Source organism: Lates calcarifer, linkage group LG21 (assembly GCF_001640805.2).
Source record: "Lates calcarifer isolate ASB-BC8 linkage group LG21, TLL_Latcal_v3, whole genome shotgun sequence".
Taxonomy (NCBI): domain Eukaryota; kingdom Metazoa; phylum Chordata; class Actinopteri; family Centropomidae; genus Lates; species Lates calcarifer.
In genome coordinates this window covers 16,661,073-16,680,147 of record NC_066853.1, presented here as the reverse complement: position 1 = coordinate 16,680,147, position 19,075 = coordinate 16,661,073, and the positions used below count along the sequence as shown (strand labels likewise).

Genomic DNA, 19,075 nt, shown 5'->3' with positions numbered 1-19,075 from the left:
CAAAATGGATTTAATTACATGTGTATTTGTGAGAGAACAATGGAGAAAGAGAAGGACTGAATGTGTGATATTAGTTGTAGTTCAGTACATCAGGATCAATCAGATGCTCCTTTTACCTTATGAAACATGAACCATATAATTAATCCATTTATATCCACTGAGCTCAAGGCTCTCTGTAACAGAACACCCTGTGGTTAAACAGAAAAATGTAACTTAATACCTTGGCTTGTGTTTCCTCATTGCCTCACTATGGTTATTTTTGTTGTAGTGTGAGAGAATGAAATCTCTCAAAGTGTTATCACCGAAACCTGTAACTCCTCATAGCGTCAGGTTTCCAAAGAAATACCTCAGTATTTCTGACAACAAATACAAAAAGGTTTCAGACTGTAGTAGCTGTTGTTGTTTTTGCAGCTTGCAAACAGCAGAGACTGTTGAGAAGGTCTCCCAGTATCTTGTGATCTTTGTGCCTGGCTCAGCACTGAACCATATTGATCTTTGGGTGATTTTTCTGCTCCCTGAGGGCTGTTGAGAAACGGCTACTGTGGAGACTCTGTGAGCAGCCAATAGAGAGAAAATCTGGGGGTTAATTGATTCCCGGGGAGTGCATCGTAAAATACCCAACAAAAATAGGTCAGAATAAGATGCTGTTTCATTTTCAGACATTAAAATGGCCCTTTTTCCATTGTATATTGTAGAAAAATGTGGGTCTATGATGAAATCATCAAGTTGTTCTATAAAATATTTTGATAGCATTAATTGAATTCACTGATTATTGGCATAGTGAGAATTCCAATTATATATATATATATATATATATATATATAGATATAGATAGATATAGATATATAATTAAAAATAATTCTTGTTCGTCAGAAATCAACACTAGACACAGCCAACATTCAGACTTAGCATAGTGGAAAAAGCACAGGCACCACTAATGTCATTAACAATTCAGCCATCATTAATTTAATTATTTGTACGTGTTTTTCTGGCTGACATGACAAAATATACATGGTCAACATGCCAGGTCGCTATATGTAACAAAGAGGTGAAAGCATCATGAAACAGCCTCACCCACAACTTCCGTCATGTGTCTTGAGAAGATAAATAGCAGATAATGCTCCTCATACACAGCTTCATACCTGGGGTTTAGCATCAGTTTCACTATCCTGTACAGTGCATTCCTGGACATTGACTGTCATGTCTAGAGACAGATCTGCTGCTGACAGAAGACAGCGGCACCAGGCCAAACATGTCACTGAGCTGGTCTCAGGAGTGGCACATATACTGCAAGGCTCCTTTAGGTGCTCTCTTGTTGAGATATTATATCCCTGAGAAAGAGCAAACCATTGTTTGTTCAGCCACCTCCTCACCTGTCTTCCCCTCCACCAATCTTCATTTAAAAAACTGCAAATTGTAGAGAAAAGGTTAAATTACATGCAGATCACTGTTTGTAGTGATATATCATTATTTCAGATTGATGATAATAGTGGAGGTATGTACTTCAGCACAACACAGAGCAGGCTTTGTCACAGCACAAAGCATTTATTATCCTCATTGTGGCAGACAGGGGAGACAGAGCTCATGCAGCCCCCTTCCTGCTTATCTTAGACAAGGGGAAGGCGCTTTATAATCACCAGGCGTCTGGGTGTAAGACTACAGTATCTGAAGTCCAAGCTCAAGATGCTGCACTAATCACATCTGTCCCATTGTCTCTCTCACTACCTCACTGTCTCCATGTCAGTTTTCACTTGAGCTGATCTGTTTTTGCCCTCTCATAACAGTCAAACAACATACAGCAAAATAAAAATGATTTTAAAAGTCATCATTCTTCCTGTCTTTGTCTTTGCTTCAACTTTTAATGACTTGACATGTTATAGTACATTTGAATATATGTAGCCTTCTACATATGGGTAGGCTTCTTGCACATAGAACAATGTACATCAGTGACAGGATAACATAAAACCGGCAGTGTACATCCAGAAAATCATCATCCAACTTAAACATCAGTGGTTAAAACAACATCATTTGTCACCCAGTAATTTCTATATGGAGGACTTATCATATGTAACTTTCATGTTTTTAACAACATAGCTTTTCCCTTTGTCAAAAAGACAACAACTTTTGTTTTCAAAATGAAAATAATTGTTGGTTGCAGCATGCAGAAAAACTTGATACCAGGGTCAAGGATGGAGGACACAACATAGCTGATAATCTACCGCAAGTCTTTCTAAATCAAATTATGTAGATTCAGACGATATGGGGTAAACCTGAGGCTTTTAGGGCCATATTCGTAGTCCAGCCTTGCCTCTAACTTTTAAAATCACTGCTTTTAAAATAACACATTTTACATAATTTGATTGTTTATCACGTACATTTGCACTAGAATACATATGTATAACATTACAGTCAAGCTACCCTTGGCTACTCCTGCTTTAGTAGGACACATGGTAGAGCAAAGAAGAAAAAGGAGACTGAGCAGACAGAGAAAACAGAGTGGTGGCTTTGCCCTCTTTTTCAGTCTTTAAATCTTTTCCTCTGTGACTGAAAACGTTTATTAAAACAGTGTCTCATGTGAGAAAAATGTGTGTCACTAACAGTAGTTATTACTGGCACCAGGAAACAGAGGGACTAAGTTACCAGGGCCCTGTGAGGGAGGAGCCTCACAAAACCAGCAATTAAAGCATTGTTTCTATCTGTAATTTTGAAATTTGACATTATTAGTATCATTGTTTGGTGGACTATTTCTTGTATCCAGAACAATATCAGAGCTTCTGAGGGCTGGTTTAATATTTGTATATACCATAGTTAGCTAATATTTTAATATTAAATTATCTTTCTCATAAAAGAAGCATCATTAGCATCATTTTAAGATGCTTACTTCATCAATGAAGTGTTATCTTTTGAAACATGATTAGTTAACAGTCGTGTTTTGATGCATTTTACTGATGGAAAAAAAACTTCAGCAACATCAGAAAAGTTTAATAACACACACTGATTATTTAATTTGACAATCAGTATCAGTCAGTTTCAGTTTTAATACGTGGCTATCTGACTCCTAAATCTATGGATTGAGTCTTTAGATTGAGATTGCAGTAATTCTTGTATGATTTTTTACATATTTTTTATTTTGTATTTTTTTGTAGTTTTTGGAATATGAAATAGAAATAGAATAATCTGAGTGTAGTAAAATGGCTTTCAATTTGTGTCTTATGCGCAAGCTGTAGTGAAAACCTGTGATCATAAAATGTTTTGTAATATTCTAAAAACTCACAGTGAGAGCTTCACACTTGATTAGCTAACTTCTTTGAGCCCTCCGTGTGCAGAAAAAAAGAGTTGTCCCTTCGCCTTTGTCCCTCGTTGCTTGCTGTAGTTGTGGGGTTGCCTGGAGACGGCGGAAACGTCTGTCTGGGAGCAGCAGCGATGGAGAAATACGAGAAAATCAAAGTTGTTGGAAGAGGAGCTTTCGGGTAAACTCCGAGTTTATTTACACTTCTTACCTGGTTTATGTTACACACGTCTGTCTGTTTGGTAATACGGCGATGTCAGAACAATGCTACGATAGACAAAAGTCCGAAAGGCCCAGGTTTTCCCCCAAAATGTAACGGGATGCGTCAAATTTGCACCGTCGTTCTAAAAAGACTAAAAAACATTGAAAAGAGTTTATGAAAATGTTACCACTACTTGTAAAGTACCTAATGACTAACACAGTGACAAATCTAAATGCTAAAGCTCCTCTGGTTTCTGAATTATTTAGGCTACCAATATTCATGGATAAGTTTGAAGCCGACAACTTTTGGGTTGCCAGGTTGTAGAGAATCCTCCTCTAGCATAACACTTCTGTCTTTATAGCTTTTAAACCTCTCAACCTCTCCTGTTTGACGACTTACTTGCTGGAAAAGTGCTGCAGGACAATTGGACCACCACTAAAGTCATAAATAACATCTCATAAATCTTACATAAATGGTGCCTTATCAGAAAGTGGGACCAGTTTTCTTAGCCAGGCTAATTATAAAATCTAGTGTGGTAAGGTTAGTAACACTTTACAATACAGCCTGCAACAGAGTAATTTAATAGTATGAATAAGGTAGGAATTAAATACTGACCAATTCCAACTGTGAAGAAGGGAACTAACAACTGGGAAGCTTAGAGGAAAGGAGAAATAAATTACACCATGGTTTTATAAATACTGAGTACCCACAGGCTACAGTCCTGGGAAACAGGTGTAGTGAAAGTGGAAGTGGAAATGGGAGAACAGAAATTACTTGATGCTATACTGCATGTCAGTGCAGTGCAGCCCTCCAGTCATATAAAATGCATGTTTGTCAAATTAAAAATATAGTGCCAATGCTCAGTGACACTGGCACAAGAGATATAAACTACCATCCAGCTTTGTTGTTTATGGAACAAAATGTACATCTAATTTTTCTTTATTTTCCTCCCCTGTCAGGATCGTTCACCTGTGCCGCAGGCGCAGCGACGGGGCCTTTGTGATCCTGAAGGAGATCCCAGTGGAGCAGATGTCACGAGACGAACGTCTGGCAGCTCAGAATGAGTGTCAAGTGCTGAAACTGCTCAACCACCCAAATATTATTGAGTATTATGAGAACTTCCTGGAGGACAAGGCCCTTATGATAGCTATGGAGTATGCTCCAGGTAAGCTTACTGTAATATCTTATTACATGTGCCCCTTTTGTTCATTGTGCAACAATTCACATTTCCCATGGTTTAGTGTTGTAGGGCACCATACCGTCTTTCGTTCTCATGTCAGACCTGGGAATACCATACAATAACACCTGATATCAGTCTGTGTGGTGGTGTTTTTAGGGACAATATGATTAGATACGTTTTAGGTTACATTAGAAGGTTAATGTAAAAGAAACAGATCACGTCCAAAATTCTGAGGCAAGACTCCAGGAGCCAGCACTCAGCCTCAAGTCATCAGACAAGACACTTCTATCAGTTGTTTAGGTTACTGATCAAACATTGCTGTCAGGTCTCCAAAAGCTCTGACTATATTTCTAAATTAGACTGTCTCATCTTTAGGGGTTTTTTTTTTTGGGTTGTTGTTGATTTGTGGGTGGAACAGCCACAGATGACTAAAAGTTATATATTGATATATGTAAGTGAAATATAAAGGTACTTTATGTTCAAACACCCATAATACCTTAATATCATTTGGTGTTTGTCTGCTCTGTTTTAATTATTTGTCATTATCATGCTATGTTGATATCAGTATGCAAACAAACAAATAAACACACGCAAAAACAAAAATCACTAAAAAACAAGACAAAAAGCAACAAGTGACTACTCTAATTACACTAAACTACACTCAACTTTAGCAGGAAAAGGACAAAAATGTTCATGAGTAACATTTCATCTTGTGTGCCTGGCTTTTCTAGAAATGGTTCATTAAGATCCTTTTTTCTCACAGCAAATCACTAATCGAGGATGTTGAGTTAATTTCTAACCTTGATGCTGGAATTACTAATTAATTGCGGATCCACAATATCTGAGGTGCGCTGCTTCCTAGTATCATAAAAAGTTAAAAAGTTGGCTAGATGATTATTGTGGATCCTCTTTCCTTTTTATGTTAACATCAACACCTGCTGTGTTATTAAATCTATTTCTTATTGGCTTTGATGTCGTCATTTCACAGCCATTCACTCACTCACTCACTCTCTCTACCCATCTTCGTTCTGATCAGCAACCTGACTCAGTCTCTGAGTTAATATGGTTTTAATGAACAGAAATCATTTGTAGTGTGTTTTCTTTTCTCAATGTTTTTCTCATGCAGGTGGGACTCTGGCTGATTACATACAGAAGCGTTGTAACTCTCTGCTGGACGAGGACACCATCCTTCACTTCTTTGTTCAGATCTTACTTGCCTTGTATCATGTCCACAACAAACTCATCCTGCACAGGGACCTGAAAACACAGAATATTCTTCTTGACAAGCACCAGATGATCGTCAAAATCGGTGACTTTGGCATCTCCAAAATCCTTGTCAGCAAGAGCAAAGCGTACACAGTGAGCTGATTTACCATTGTTTTGGAACTACTAATTACTACTACACCATCATACATATCCCAATAAGTGGAATCTTATCATGTGCTAGCGTGAATTATTGCCTTCTCTTTTTACTATGCAGGTAGTTGGGACCCCATGCTACATCTCCCCAGAGCTGTGTGAAGGAAAGCCGTATAACCAGAAGAGTGACATCTGGGCTCTGGGCTGTGTGCTCTATGAGCTAGCAAGCCTTAAGAGAGCATTCGAGGCCGCTGTACTGAAAATATTTTCTTTACAAATATACCTCTCATACTTGGATGTAGTGATCACAATAATATTACATTAGCCTTAGCATTTACATTATTATAACTCTTAATCGATGTATAGTACATAAAAGATTGCTCTGTTGAAAGGCTGGTTAAACCATCTTAACCATCGAGCTGTTCTCTGTTCACCAATAGAGATGGATACTTGTAAATTCTCAGAATATTTATTATGACAACCCCACATTGCCCAATGTTTAAATATGAGGCTGATTGCTGAGGGTTTTGATTTTAACACAAATCAATTATTCACTCTAATCTTTTTGCTTACACTCAAATCTGCCAATTCCACACTGATATAGTACTGTGAAAATCTTGGGCAGGGATTTTGAGTAGGGGGTCAGGGGATTTTTCACACATTTATTATGCATTTTATAATTTTATTTATGCACATTCATTTCAGAATCTACCCGCCCTCGTTCTGAAGATCATGAGTGGTACATTTGCCCCAATTTCAGACCGCTATAGCCCAGAACTCCGGCAGCTCATCCTCAACATGCTCAATCTGGATCCATCCAAACGTCCTCAACTCAATGAAATAATGGCTCTCCCCATATGCATCAGGCCCCTGCTTAATCTCTACACAGATATAGGCAATGTCAAAATGCGCAGGTGGGACCTTAATGCATAAGTTATGAGAAGATGAAGCTTTTTAAGAAGCACTGACATTGATTTGAGATTGAGATAATTGTCTATATTTTGTGTAATGAGTTCTTTCTTTATTGATATTCTATAAGAATCACCTCCTCCTGCTTTTTTCAGGATTGAGAAACCACTGTCTACTGTGCAAACCTGTCCTCAGGGTAGACCAGGAGGCAGAGTTCCTACCAACAGGTCCAGAGGTGTGGTATATAATGTCATTATTTGACAACAGAATTAGCCGTACTACTGATCTATGCTGATTGCAGTACCTAAATCACAGATTTTATTGTTATTTCTTGGGCTGAAACAGATGGATCAGTAGGTTTAGGATCAGGGAAAGTTCACTCTCTCCCCCTGTCATCCGTGTATACGTGGGGAAGCGGCATCTCAACGCCTCTCCGTTTGCCGATGCTCAACACAGAGGTGCTTCAGGTGTCTCTGGGCCGCACTCAGAAGATGGGTGTCACCAAATCAGGCCGTCTGATTACATGGGAGGTCTGTGTAAACCTTTACATTTATCAATATATTTGCTCACTTGTTTACAAAACCGCTTTAATAACTTCTTGATGTAATGCATGGTTGTGGGGATATCGTGGTTCCATCTTCCCATATTGTGACACAAGATTGCAGAGGCTTGTATTGCTGTTTCAGTCTCATTTTTAGAATTGTTCTTCTCCCTAAATACCTCTGCAACAGTGTCAATGAAAACAAAACATTGTGTCCTTGTAAGGGTAGAATTTGTAGCTGAGTTGCTGTAATAAATTGCATTAGGTTTTGCAGGTGTACTCAATGAAGTGGTCACTGATTATATTTCTTATTGCTACAATGTAGTACATCATTTTTCCAGCTATTAAAAATATCAGTGGTAAAAACCTGTTTTTGGTGTCAGCCCCTCAGAGAGCACATTACAGAGAAAAACCAGAGTAGAAGAGGCAGAAATAAATTCTTCACCAGCAGTTTCTTCAATAGTTCACACTATAAACCACCAATTTGTTATAAGCAACATGTTATTGTCCATTTTGTGGATTCTAGGAAAATGTAGGCAAATGTAGAAAATATCTAGTATCTGATGCAGAGTTAATGAGGCAAGCTGGGGACTAAGAGTATTTAATAATAAAATAACTGCTGGAGGGCACTGAACATCACAGATTGATGGTATGCAATGGTGTATTAGGGTGGATTTTTCCTTATAACATTTTTAGTTACTTACAGGAAATAGTTGCATTCTTACTCTCTTGTCATGAAGACTTAATTATGTGTCTGCTTGCAAAAGACTAATAACCATTAACTATCGCAGGCTCCATCAGTGGGATCTGGTGAGGCCAGTCTGCCCGGTGTTGTGGAGCAGATGCAGCCGCAGTTCATTTCTCGCTTCCTAGAGGGCCAGTCTGGAGTCACCATCAAGTCTGTGTCTTGTGGTGATCTCTTCACCACCTGCATGACAGGTTGGTTGGCCGTTCCTCTTTGGATAGCCATCAGAGTGACTGCAGCCATGCCTAGCAAGGAGCTCTGCTATAGGAAATCAATGTTTATTCTCTGCTTTCTGCCTTCACACACACAGCACCACATGGCTGTAAAACACGTACATATGAAAGTGTGGACACAGTCAGCTCTTTTTCCAGACTTTATCAGATAGTGCAGATCCACTTGTAAATTAAGCCTCTTCATGCTTGCCTAGAAATTTGGAAGCACGGTGTTTCTTGAGTTCAAACTGTGGCTCTCTGTTACTCAGTGTGTTTTAGAAAGCTGTCATCAGTACGTCTAGCACTGCAAAGCAGATAACACTGGATTAAAGACCCTCCTTCTCAGCTCAGTTGCCTCTTTCATCACTTTCCACTGTAGTGACGCAGATTAGCATTTCTAAAATAGGGATTAGAAGCATTCTGTTGGTCCACAAAAGAATACACCTATTCTCATCAACAAATAGTACCTTTAATCCCTTATTTTTATTTTCAATTTGCAGACAGGGGCATTATCATGACGTTTGGAAGTGGGAGCAATGGCTGTTTGGGACACGGTAACTTCAATGATGTAACACAGGTACATGTTCAGCCCTCAGAGGAAAATATCTGAATGTTGCACTCGTATTAGATTTACTATCAGTTACCAGTTTGTTACTTACACCCAAACTAGAACTACTGAAGTTTAATACAGCAGTTCTAAAATAAGTTCTACTTGTGTAATATCTATATTATTTCACCTTATTTATATCAGTGAGGGTTGACTTAATATCAGTAACAGCACCACAGCCTCCATCCTCCAACCCCCACCCAACAGCTGAATCAACATCTCTCTAAAACAGTTTCAACAAAAACTGATTATCATAAACTTCATGAGGGGAGGGTTTATTGTATGATTAGTTTATTAGACTGTATTAGTCTTTGCTAGGTGTACCTAATAAACTGGCAACTCAGTGTATATTTCTAGTATTTATGCACTATGGAAACACTCTACAATGCTAGTCACTTACAGTGGCAGCTACTTACAGTGCTTTATGGTTTCCAGTGTAGTATTCTCATACTAACATCTGGCTCCAATGCCATTTAAAACAACAGCGTGAGTTTCTTTTGCCTTAAAACAAACACAAAAAAACAACAGAACATTAATTTAAAAAAGACATTTTTGGTCTCAATACATTTTTGAGCATTTAACTTTTATTGGACAGTGAATAGTAGAGAGGAAGACTTGAAACAGGGGTATTGTGACCCAGTTAGTGGACGCTGCATCACTATAGATTTGAAAAACAAAGTAAATATTACAATGATAACGTTTCTTTTCTCTCTCTCTATTTTGTACTCAGCCCAAAATAGTTGAGGCCCTCCTCGGTTATGAGCTGGTTCAGGTGTCATGTGGTGCTTCCCACGTTCTCGCTGTGACCAATGAAAGAGAAGTATTTGCCTGGGGAAGAGGAGACAATGGTACAGTAAACGAACCAGCTGTTTTCGAACTCACTCAGTCTTTCTTGACATTCTCATTTTGTTGTTTGTTTATATGTGATTGATTTATGACAGCAATATATCAGCACACAGCTTGATTGCTGGGTCTCTGTCCTTGTGTCGCTTGCTCTGGAAGGTCGCCTCGGGCTAGGCACCCAAGACACCCACAACTCACCACAGCAGGTGTGTTTACCTGTGGAATTTGAGGCCCAGAGGGTGGTGTGTGGCGTTGACTGCTCCATGATAATCAGCACCCAGTACAGGATTGTGGCATGTGGAAGCAACAGGTAATTATTCCATTTTTTAACCCAAAACAATTGGCCATTAGTCTCAGTAAACACTGACTGACAGTAGCTAATGATCAGCAGTGACACATACCCCATTTCATGAGAGGACATCACCACTGTATGTTTTTCACAAAGACTACATTCTATGACAGTGACTTTTTATTGTTAACACCTCAGTAAAACAATACATCCATTCACTCACTGTAAGCTATGAACTCTCTCATGTGCATGAAGGTGGTAGATTAAATTTACAGAGAGATACTTTCCTTGTGCACAACCTGTGAGACAGCATTCTCCTTAAAATGACAAACACTTTGTTTTCTCACATTGTTAATCCCTTGCTCTCAGAGAGGTTTATGACAGGATGAAGAGCTGTGTGAGAAAAGGAGCACAAATAATTAAAACCTGCAGCTCAGCAGCTACTGTACCTGCAGCAGACAAGGAAACTGGAACAGAAAATATTATAGTATCTTTTCACAAATATACATGCATATTCATTTTAAAAGCATTGAATAAGTATTGTTATTCTGTGTCAACACACAACTGTTATAAACAACTATAAATTCTTTGATTTTGTTGTTTTGTTGTTATCAGGTTCAACAAGCTTGGCTTGGATAAGATAACAGCTGGAGAGGAACCTAATCCCTCAAATCAGGTGGAAGAAGTTCATTCTTACTCTCCCATCCAATCAGCCCCACTCAACAGTGAGAAGATAGTTTATATTGACATTGGAACGGCCCACTCTGTTGCTGTCACAGGTGAAGAAATGACCAATATTATGTTTTCAAATTACATTTTTGAAGCACACTCATTTGTTACAGTACATCTCTGTGTGATTGCCTCCATTTTGGTGCAAAGTAGGTCATGGCTTTGTTTAGTACTTTAGCTTGTGGCAGAACCAGGTTAAGTGGGAGGCAAACAAAGAAACCCACACATTGTCCACTTGTACTCATTTTATCAACAATGTTTTAGTTGTAAGACCTTCATCAGGGAAAGTCAATATAGACAAAAATATGTTTTGCCAAGTGGTTTGCATCACCACTTTAACCAACATTGTTTTCTCCAGAAAGGGGCCAGTGTTTCACCTTTGGCAGTAACCAGCATGGCCAGATGGGCTGCAGTTCCCGTCGTAGCAGCCGAGTTCCCTACCTGATACCCAGCCTACAGGGTATCACCATGGCTGCCTGTGGAGATGCTTTCACCTTAGCTATTGGATCTGGTGAGTAGATATTTTGTTTTTAAACACCCTGCACATCTCCACAGGTGAGGTCACCAGACTACGTGTTTAAGTTCAGTCAGATTGAATGGAAAGCAAATTGTGGTCTGATTGCATTGCACATATATGATGGTAGCCATCTAGTACATTGACAGTCATTATAGAGGTGATTGTGTAAGGATTAAAACAATCCAACACCCATATAAATTTGGGTTTAATGATATTGAGCAACAGTCTTTGGCTGATCAGAAGTGTCTATAGTTGTTGTGTTTTCAGCACTTCCCTGTTACGAAGTGCCAAATTGTATCATCATGTATCAGAGTTTCAGAGTGCTGAGTTTGTGGTGACAGCACTATGTGCGGGCTGTTATTTGAAACTTAAACAGTCTATGTAAAGCATTTCATACACAACACATGTCATCTGGTAATGATACCTAAAGGCCAAATAATAAACATACAAATGCTCTTCAAAACAGTTGAGAATTTGGTTGCTTTGCATTAAGGGAGTGATGGCTGACTTTAGATGGCAGAACACAATAAAACACAATAAAACATTTTCAAAAGGACAAACTCTTTATTTTCCCTCATTGTTAATCCCTCATTCCAAAAAGTAGTTTAGAGCTGTGTATGAGGAGGAGATGCATGAGTAAACACAACAGAGTGCATCTCAGCAGAGACAGCATTTCTCAGATATCTGTGGTTTAGCTGCTCTGGAAGAAAAGAGGAGGATTCTGGGATACTGAGGGCAGTACATTTTAAACTATGTGACCACACAACCGTAATGTAACTTTAAATGAAAAACAAAGCCAATTAAACGTTCACTGTGATGGATTTTGTTGTTTTCGTTTATTTTCATGTCAAACTGAGAGTTGAAAGTTTAAAACTAATGGTTACATAGAGCATGTGTTTTGCTTCGGTTAGCAGTCATGTAAACTATACAGAGGTTTCTAGCTAATGGGCTAAACATACAAAACCATTGGTTTGGTCCTTTAAACACATGGAGTAGCAAATAGGTAACAGATGTGTATATGTCTCTAAATGTGTGTTTTGTTCCTATACTTTAGGATAAAATGGTAAAATGTCATATTGTGCCAGTGCTTGGCTCCCTGGGGAGAAAGCCAGCAGTTGCAGCCGTGCCTGTAGATTTCCTTTGTTAGGGAAAAGCTTTGTTCAGCTTCCTACAGACAGAGCCATTATGCTGCCACTGCAGGAGAGACAGAGTGAGTCGTGAGTTAAAGATTTGTGTGGATTAATGTTAAGAAACGGCGACCAGCTCCTTGTCCTCCTGTTCTCCACAGAAGGGGAGGTGTACACCTGGGGAAAGGGTGCCCGCGGCCGCCTTGGCAGAAAAGAGGAGGATTCTGGGATACCAAAGGCGGTGCAGCTCGACGAGAGTCACCCGTTCACAGTGACATCAGTGGCTTGTTGTCATGGCAACACTCTGCTGGCAGTGAAACGTAATATTTTGCTTATTACCCTTTGTTAACAAACACTGGGAGATGTTGGGATGTGGTGAAATCTAACAGAGAGAGAGACTAATCCCCCAGATGAAAGACTTGAGAAAGCTTTCCTCAGAGATGCATGTTTTTCTGTGTAGAATTGTGAAAGGACTTATTTGTAAGTTTGAAAGCTCACCATGACTATAGCTTTGTTTCATACAGTCTTTACATGTCCAAGCTTTTCCAGTGACAGGCAGTGTGTCGAGGCACTGTTTACATAAACAAACTAGTGCCTTTCAGCCAAACTGAAACCTGTTTAGCCTCTGTATGCCAGAAGTAATAACTCAGTCCAATTTAACATTGTGGTTATTGATTTTAGGCTGAACTGAGTAATGTGGCCACAGACCTCTTGCTGAGAGGATATTAATTCAGCAATTTGTACCTCTTTCCCCTACAGTGATGGTACAAAAGCCAGAGATTCCGAAAAACGGTGAAGGTGGGATTAAATCGTCCCACTACAGTCCAAATTGAAAATAGCTGCAGATTTAGGGAAGATTAAACTGCACCACAATTTAATAAGTAACAGAGATGTTGGTAATCCTCGCTACAGGCTACAAGGCTGCTGTTTGAATGTTTCCTTTGACCATGTGATCAACACGTGGAGACCAACATGGACTATCACTGAGGGTGCACTAACAGAGGTCTTTAACAGAGACTATATAATAATTGGCTCTGTGAGAGATTTTGTGATTAATGTTAGTGTTGAGCCCTGGTATTAATCCATAACCAGACAAGAGGCACAAAAATTAGTTAGACAGTCCAGATGACAAGGTATATACTGTATACTAACCAGTGCCAGTGGCAGTTAACTTTCTGTAAATCAACTAATCGATTTATGGACTAGTAATTTCAGCTCTCCTGACTTTCCACCCTTGTCCTTCGCTCACTCTTGTTTCAGCTTTGCTTGAGGAACCTGTGCCGAAATGACTTTGTCCTGAAAATGAACCCACACCCGCTCAGCGGTCATCATGAAGCCCGGTGGTGGCGTGAGGTGAAGAACAGCTTCCTCTGAATAACTCCTCCCGGAGGCCCATCTGCGCCGCAGTTGAAAGATTTCTTTTCATACTGCAGCTGTGGCCTCAGATTTTCACTCGGTCATTCTTCTCTATCTGTTTTTTTTTTTTTTTTTTTTTTTTCCAGGAATGAATGTTTGTTTCATTCTGTTGCTTGATATCATGGAGCAAAGCACAGAAAAGGTCAGAACCTGACTGTTGCAGCAGGTGTGTCTCACAACAGGTTGGTAAAAGTGGATGTTGTAACACTGTTACTGAGGCTGGATTGCAGGTAGTCATTAGGCAGCGTTCATGTGGTGAACTATTGTCCTCTCTCACGTGCAGGATAAGCATGATAAACCATGAAAGGCCAGTAAAGGACAAACTGGTTTGAGCTCTCTTCAGCAACTTGTGAATGTGATGATACAAAGCACAGAAACGAAAAGAATGAAGCCACTTTAGAGTTCATCAGTCAAATGAACCAAACACATTCATCTTGATCACATTGTCAGTGGTCACATTGTGCTTTATTGGATTAGTCCTCCAACACATTTGTATCTCAACAGCAGTGTTCAGACCAGATAACGATGTGTTGTTTCAGGAACCAAGACTTTGAGATTTTCTGGTGTTAAAGAGACGTGAGTCCAAAGTCACTCCCTTCTCAACTCACTCTGTAGTGAGTAAAAGCTCTTATAGTGGGTAAATCTCACACTTGGACACTTTGGACACACACACAGAAAATAATGGACAGTAAATATAGTGCACTATATAGTAAATAGGGAGTGATTTTTTTAATGAAATGGTATATATAATTGTGTAAACTGTGATTATAGGGTGATTAAAAACTGCTGGAAAAAAAACTGCCAAAGCCAGAGCCTGGAGGAAGTACTCAGATCTTTTACTTAAACAAAAGTAGCAATACTGTAGTGTAGAAATACTCTGTTAAAAGTAAAAGTACAAAACTATTAGCTACAAGATAAGTAAGATTACTTTGCAGAATGGCCCTTTAATTATAATTATTGATGCATGTATATAATTGTCACTAATGCTTGCAGCTGGTAAAGTTGAGGTAAATTTGAAGTACTTTATATACTTCTGGGTAAGTTAACCTATAATAATACATCTTAATTTATTAGTTAATTATACTTTTTAATCAATAATCTGAATCTGCAAAGTAAGCTGATCAAATGAAAGCAGTATGTAGTGAAGTGTAAGAATAAAGTACCATCAAATTTCTGTTTACATTTTCTTCAGTGTTGTTATCAGTCATTACAATATTTTCTAGTCTTAAAGCTTTTAAAAAACACAGGGGAAAAGTTTTCTCTGGTTGCTGGACATCTGAAATCAAATTAAACAATTTGAACAACATGGAAGATGCAGCCTGAGAAAGAACCCTGTGGTAAATTTTGTCTATATGATATGAATGTGTCTTAGTGTAAGTTAGATCGGAGGACGGTTTCACTGTGGATAAGCCATAAACTGAGGTCTTCAGAAAGAGATTCTGTTACATCTTTCTTATTTGTCTTCTTTATAATGAATCACAAAAGCTGCTGAAATGAATGTGTAGGTTAGATCTCTCAGAGAGCATTCTAACAGAGAAAACCTATATCTTAACTGCAAAGGTTGACATTCAAATAAAACAAGTTATACATCACCGTCTTAAAATTAGGAGGTTAAAAGTAATAACTGGATTTCTCAGTCTGAGTACCTTTGCTTCATACTGCCCCCGCAACCCCCTTTATTCTCACATTAATTACCCGATTCATTATGTACTTTATATTATTGTATTTTTATAATTTGATTAGATTAATCAGCAGTCTGTGATTATTGTAATTATTATTATACTTTCAGCTAATACATATTCATGTACATTTCTCTTTGAATGTATTTATAAAGATTCTAACAACTATTGTTTATTTTTCACTGCAATCACATTTTTAAAGTAATTATTGCCTATTTAAGATGCGTCCACACCTCTTCTTGGGACATGGATCATTTACTATTGTTGTCTTGCATGATGATGTAATGATGATGTAATCTGGTGGCAATACAGCAGGTGAAAAATGATGTAAATGTGTGGATATGCCACACATCTCTGTCAAGAAGGATGTCCAGCTGTTGTTGCTGTTTGATTTTTTTTAAATTAGTGTTTTATTTAAGACAGATTTTATTTTCATCATATATATATATGTATATACATATATATATAGCCAACATTTTAACATGTAAATACTGGGGAAAAAATACAATATTGCTTAATTTTGTGTGCACGCTTTACCACCAGGGGGCATCTGTCACCTCTGACAGCCCTCAAGGCTCCTGTATGAGGTTAATTAGACTTTGTTTTAAATATTTATTTGATTTAAACTACAACAACCAAACCTTCCACTTCTCATTTTAGCAAGTAGGACCGTCACTTTAATATTTTAAAAGTCAGAACCAGTTTTTGTTTGCTTATTAAGATAAACAGGGTTTTACTTGACAAATAGATGAGAAATACTCAGTAAAGGCAATGAAAAAACAAACAGCGCATCTCATTAGAGGCCACTGCAGCCACACAAAAGCCCAATTAAAGATCCATAAGGAGAGATCAGAGGGATAAAATGGTGTGAACGGAGTGTTTCAGCTTCTTGACTCCTCCTGCGTGGAGGAGGAGGCGGGACTCGGTGCACCTAAACAGACGGAGGGGTTATGCATTGTGCTCAGTGTGTCAGTACTGCATCCACAGAGGAGGACAGGAGGGAGAGAGGGCCACACAGCAACACGGCCGGCTAAAATAAACCCTGAGCTTGCAGAGAGGTAGAGACAGAGAGAAAGAGAAAGGACTTTCAGGACGAATCTGTGATCATTTGTGAAGCTTCTCCCCGGACTGTGCAGCCTTGCGCTTTTGCTGCCATCAGTCGCCGGGCTGCAGGAGGAAGAGCTGGGGGAGGACTCGCCTCCTAAAAAAAAAAAAAAAAAAAAAAAAAAAAAAAGCCCGATCTGTCGGTGGCGGAAGGGACGTGATATGAACCCCTCGTCGGTGTAAACGGCACCTGAATATCCCTGTTTTCTGGAGGCTCGGAGGGACATTTGTACCTTTTTTTAACCTGCAGCCGAAGGCCCACGAGAAATACCCACAGAACCCGCAGCGATGCCCGGGTTTGATTACAAGTTTCTGGAAAAGCCGAAGAGACGGTTCCAGTGTCCGCTCTGCAGCAAAGCGATGCGGGAGCCGGTCCAAGTGTCTACCTGTGGACACCGTTTCTGTGACACCTGTCTGCAAGAATTTCTGAGGTACGGTGTGTGTGTGTGTGTGTGTTGTTTGTGTGTGCAGGAGAGAAAGATCCACAACCTCTCTGCAGGCGATACCAGAGACTACAGCCTTGTCTAGTTTCGGTCGAGCAACAGTAAATAAAGGATGTGTAGGTGTGTCCTCCTCACCTTTCCCTATTGGGCTTTTACATTAATTTTAGTCGTTAATGCCACTGCTGCACAGTGCAACAACAGAACATGAGGCCTGGCAAACAGCGCCTGATTTTAAACCCCCCTCCTCTTCAGTTGCAGGTGTGTTTTCTCCCAAACATCCTCTCTACATGTGCATAAAAACAACACTGATTAGCCTCCTTTTCAAACAGTCATGCAGGTATCTTTCAGGACACGTAACGGGTTTTTTTTTTTTTTTTTTTTTTTTTTTGGTTGTTGTGAAAACATACATCAGTCAAAAAAAGAAACTTGACGTGGTGCAAATGATCATTTATTTAGTGTCTGTTTCTTCTAATATCTTTCATGCTGTGGTGTTTGTGTCCTGTAGAGGGCCCAGGCTGCCTCCTCGTCCTGTCTGTGTTTTTGCCCTGGGGTGGCTGAGTTTGCACGGGTTATGGGATGGGATGGAGGGGGGGTGTGGGGGGTGGGGTGTGATGATGAGGTTGTGGATGTGTGTGTATGTGTTGTGTTGGAGAGTGTGCCTTGAGTCCAGGATTAGACAGATTCCTTCATCAGTGTCAGTCAGGGCCACAGCGGGGCCACTTAGGGGACCTTTCACTTCAGGGTCAGCAGTCTGACAGACCCCCAACTCACCTCCTCACCTCCTAATCTGCTCAACATTGAAGTCAGTGTTAGGACTTTAAGAAAGGAACTCTTTGTTTTAGCTTTGATGATGACACTGTCACAAAACAGCCACTATTATGATACATTAGAAGGAGAATCATGCAATGCACCGAATCTCACTTTTAATAGCAACAGCAACTTGAACAAAGCCTGCAAATCTCAAAGTGCATCATACACTTCTTTTGTATCAAAGTAAACTTTTATCATACAGAATCAAAGCTGGATCATCAGCTGAGTAAAGCAGGCCACTGTCCAGGGGCTCCAGTAGTCTTATATTCTGTTTGTAGGATTCCGTTTTTTTCTGATCGCCAAGTGAATGTGTTGTCTTCAAATGTTTCTTGTTCTTGACTGACAGTCCAAAGCCCCAAAAATATCCAGTTTATAGTGATATAAAGTTGAGAAAAAAAACAGTAAATCTTCGCATTGGAGAATCTGGAACAAGCAACTACTTTTTATTGGAACATTGGTCAGACGAAAGAAAGACTCAGGACTCAAAAGAAAAACAGCACTTTGGAGATGTTACTCTGTTTCTGACCCAATTAATTGGCCAAAAAACAAGAAAATCAACAAGCAGGTTAAACGAATAAATAACAGTTGCAGCGTTGTAAGCCTTTGTCACGATAAAAAAACTTCCTTCATTCATATGTTGTGAATGAAACTGGGTATTCTTTATTCACACAGAGAGCAATCATACTGTTGTTTATATGTTTACTGAATCACATGTAGTTGATTCACAGTAGAATATCAGCTCCTGTGTTGTAGATATCACCAGTGTTTACATGTTGCGTGATTCAAGTCAGAGCAGATGTGGGGAGATAAAGAGAGAAAGACAAAACAGCAACCTGCTGTTTGCTCATCCTTTTGTGGAGAAGCTGATTGTCTGCAGTTTCTAAGAGGAGTTTAAATCATATTACCTTTCCTCAAAGCCTTAAAGCTCTTGAATAGATGTTTTTATTTATAGTATTTTAATTGTTAAATTCAGTTTTATGAGTCATAAAAATGCTGTGGTTTCTTGGTTTGAAGAATCGTCTCAGTCTGAATGGTCTGCAGTCATTTGGAGTTTTATTTCAGTTACAGAATCAG

The 19,075-nt window shown here is 39.2% G+C and overlaps 2 protein-coding genes across 4 annotated transcripts in view; both read left to right on the top strand.

Moving 5' to 3' along the window:
* The first annotated feature begins 3,381 nt into the window (after nt 1–3,381).
* Nucleotides 3,382–15,398, top strand: nek8 (NIMA-related kinase 8). Of its 3 annotated transcripts, XR_007808946.1 has the most exons (16): nt 3,382–3,470; nt 4,451–4,656; nt 5,798–6,030; nt 6,152–6,283; nt 6,736–6,944; nt 7,095–7,174; nt 7,285–7,469; nt 8,272–8,419; nt 8,938–9,014; nt 9,775–9,892; nt 10,047–10,197; nt 10,792–10,955; nt 11,264–11,416; nt 12,711–12,869; nt 13,810–13,902; nt 14,052–15,398. XR_007808946.1 is itself a non-coding variant. In XM_018665329.2 (15 exons), the coding sequence occupies exons 1-15, from the start codon at nt 3,424–3,426 to the stop codon at nt 13,836–13,838; spliced, it is 2,091 nt and encodes a 696-aa protein (XP_018520845.1). In that variant the 5' UTR covers nt 3,382–3,423; the 3' UTR covers nt 13,839–15,398. The 3 variants fall into 3 exon arrangements, 2 of the variants coding, with proteins under 2 accessions (XP_018520845.1, XP_050921551.1); XM_018665329.2 differs by having other exon boundaries at nt 13,810–15,398; XM_051065594.1 differs by lacking the exons at nt 10,792–10,955; nt 11,264–11,416; nt 12,711–12,869; nt 13,810–13,902; nt 14,052–15,398 and adding an exon at nt 10,546–10,785.
* A 1,176-nt stretch (nt 15,399–16,574) lies between these two features.
* The window catches only part of traf4a (tnf receptor-associated factor 4a), a 37,000-nt gene continuing 34,499 nt past the window's right edge, over nt 16,575–19,075 (top strand). Inside the window, exon 1 of the mRNA XM_018665403.2 lies at nt 16,575–17,179. Coding sequence (XP_018520919.1) covers nt 17,037–17,179 — 143 coding nt within the window. The 5' untranslated portion in view covers nt 16,575–17,036. The remainder of the gene's footprint in view (nt 17,180–19,075) is intronic.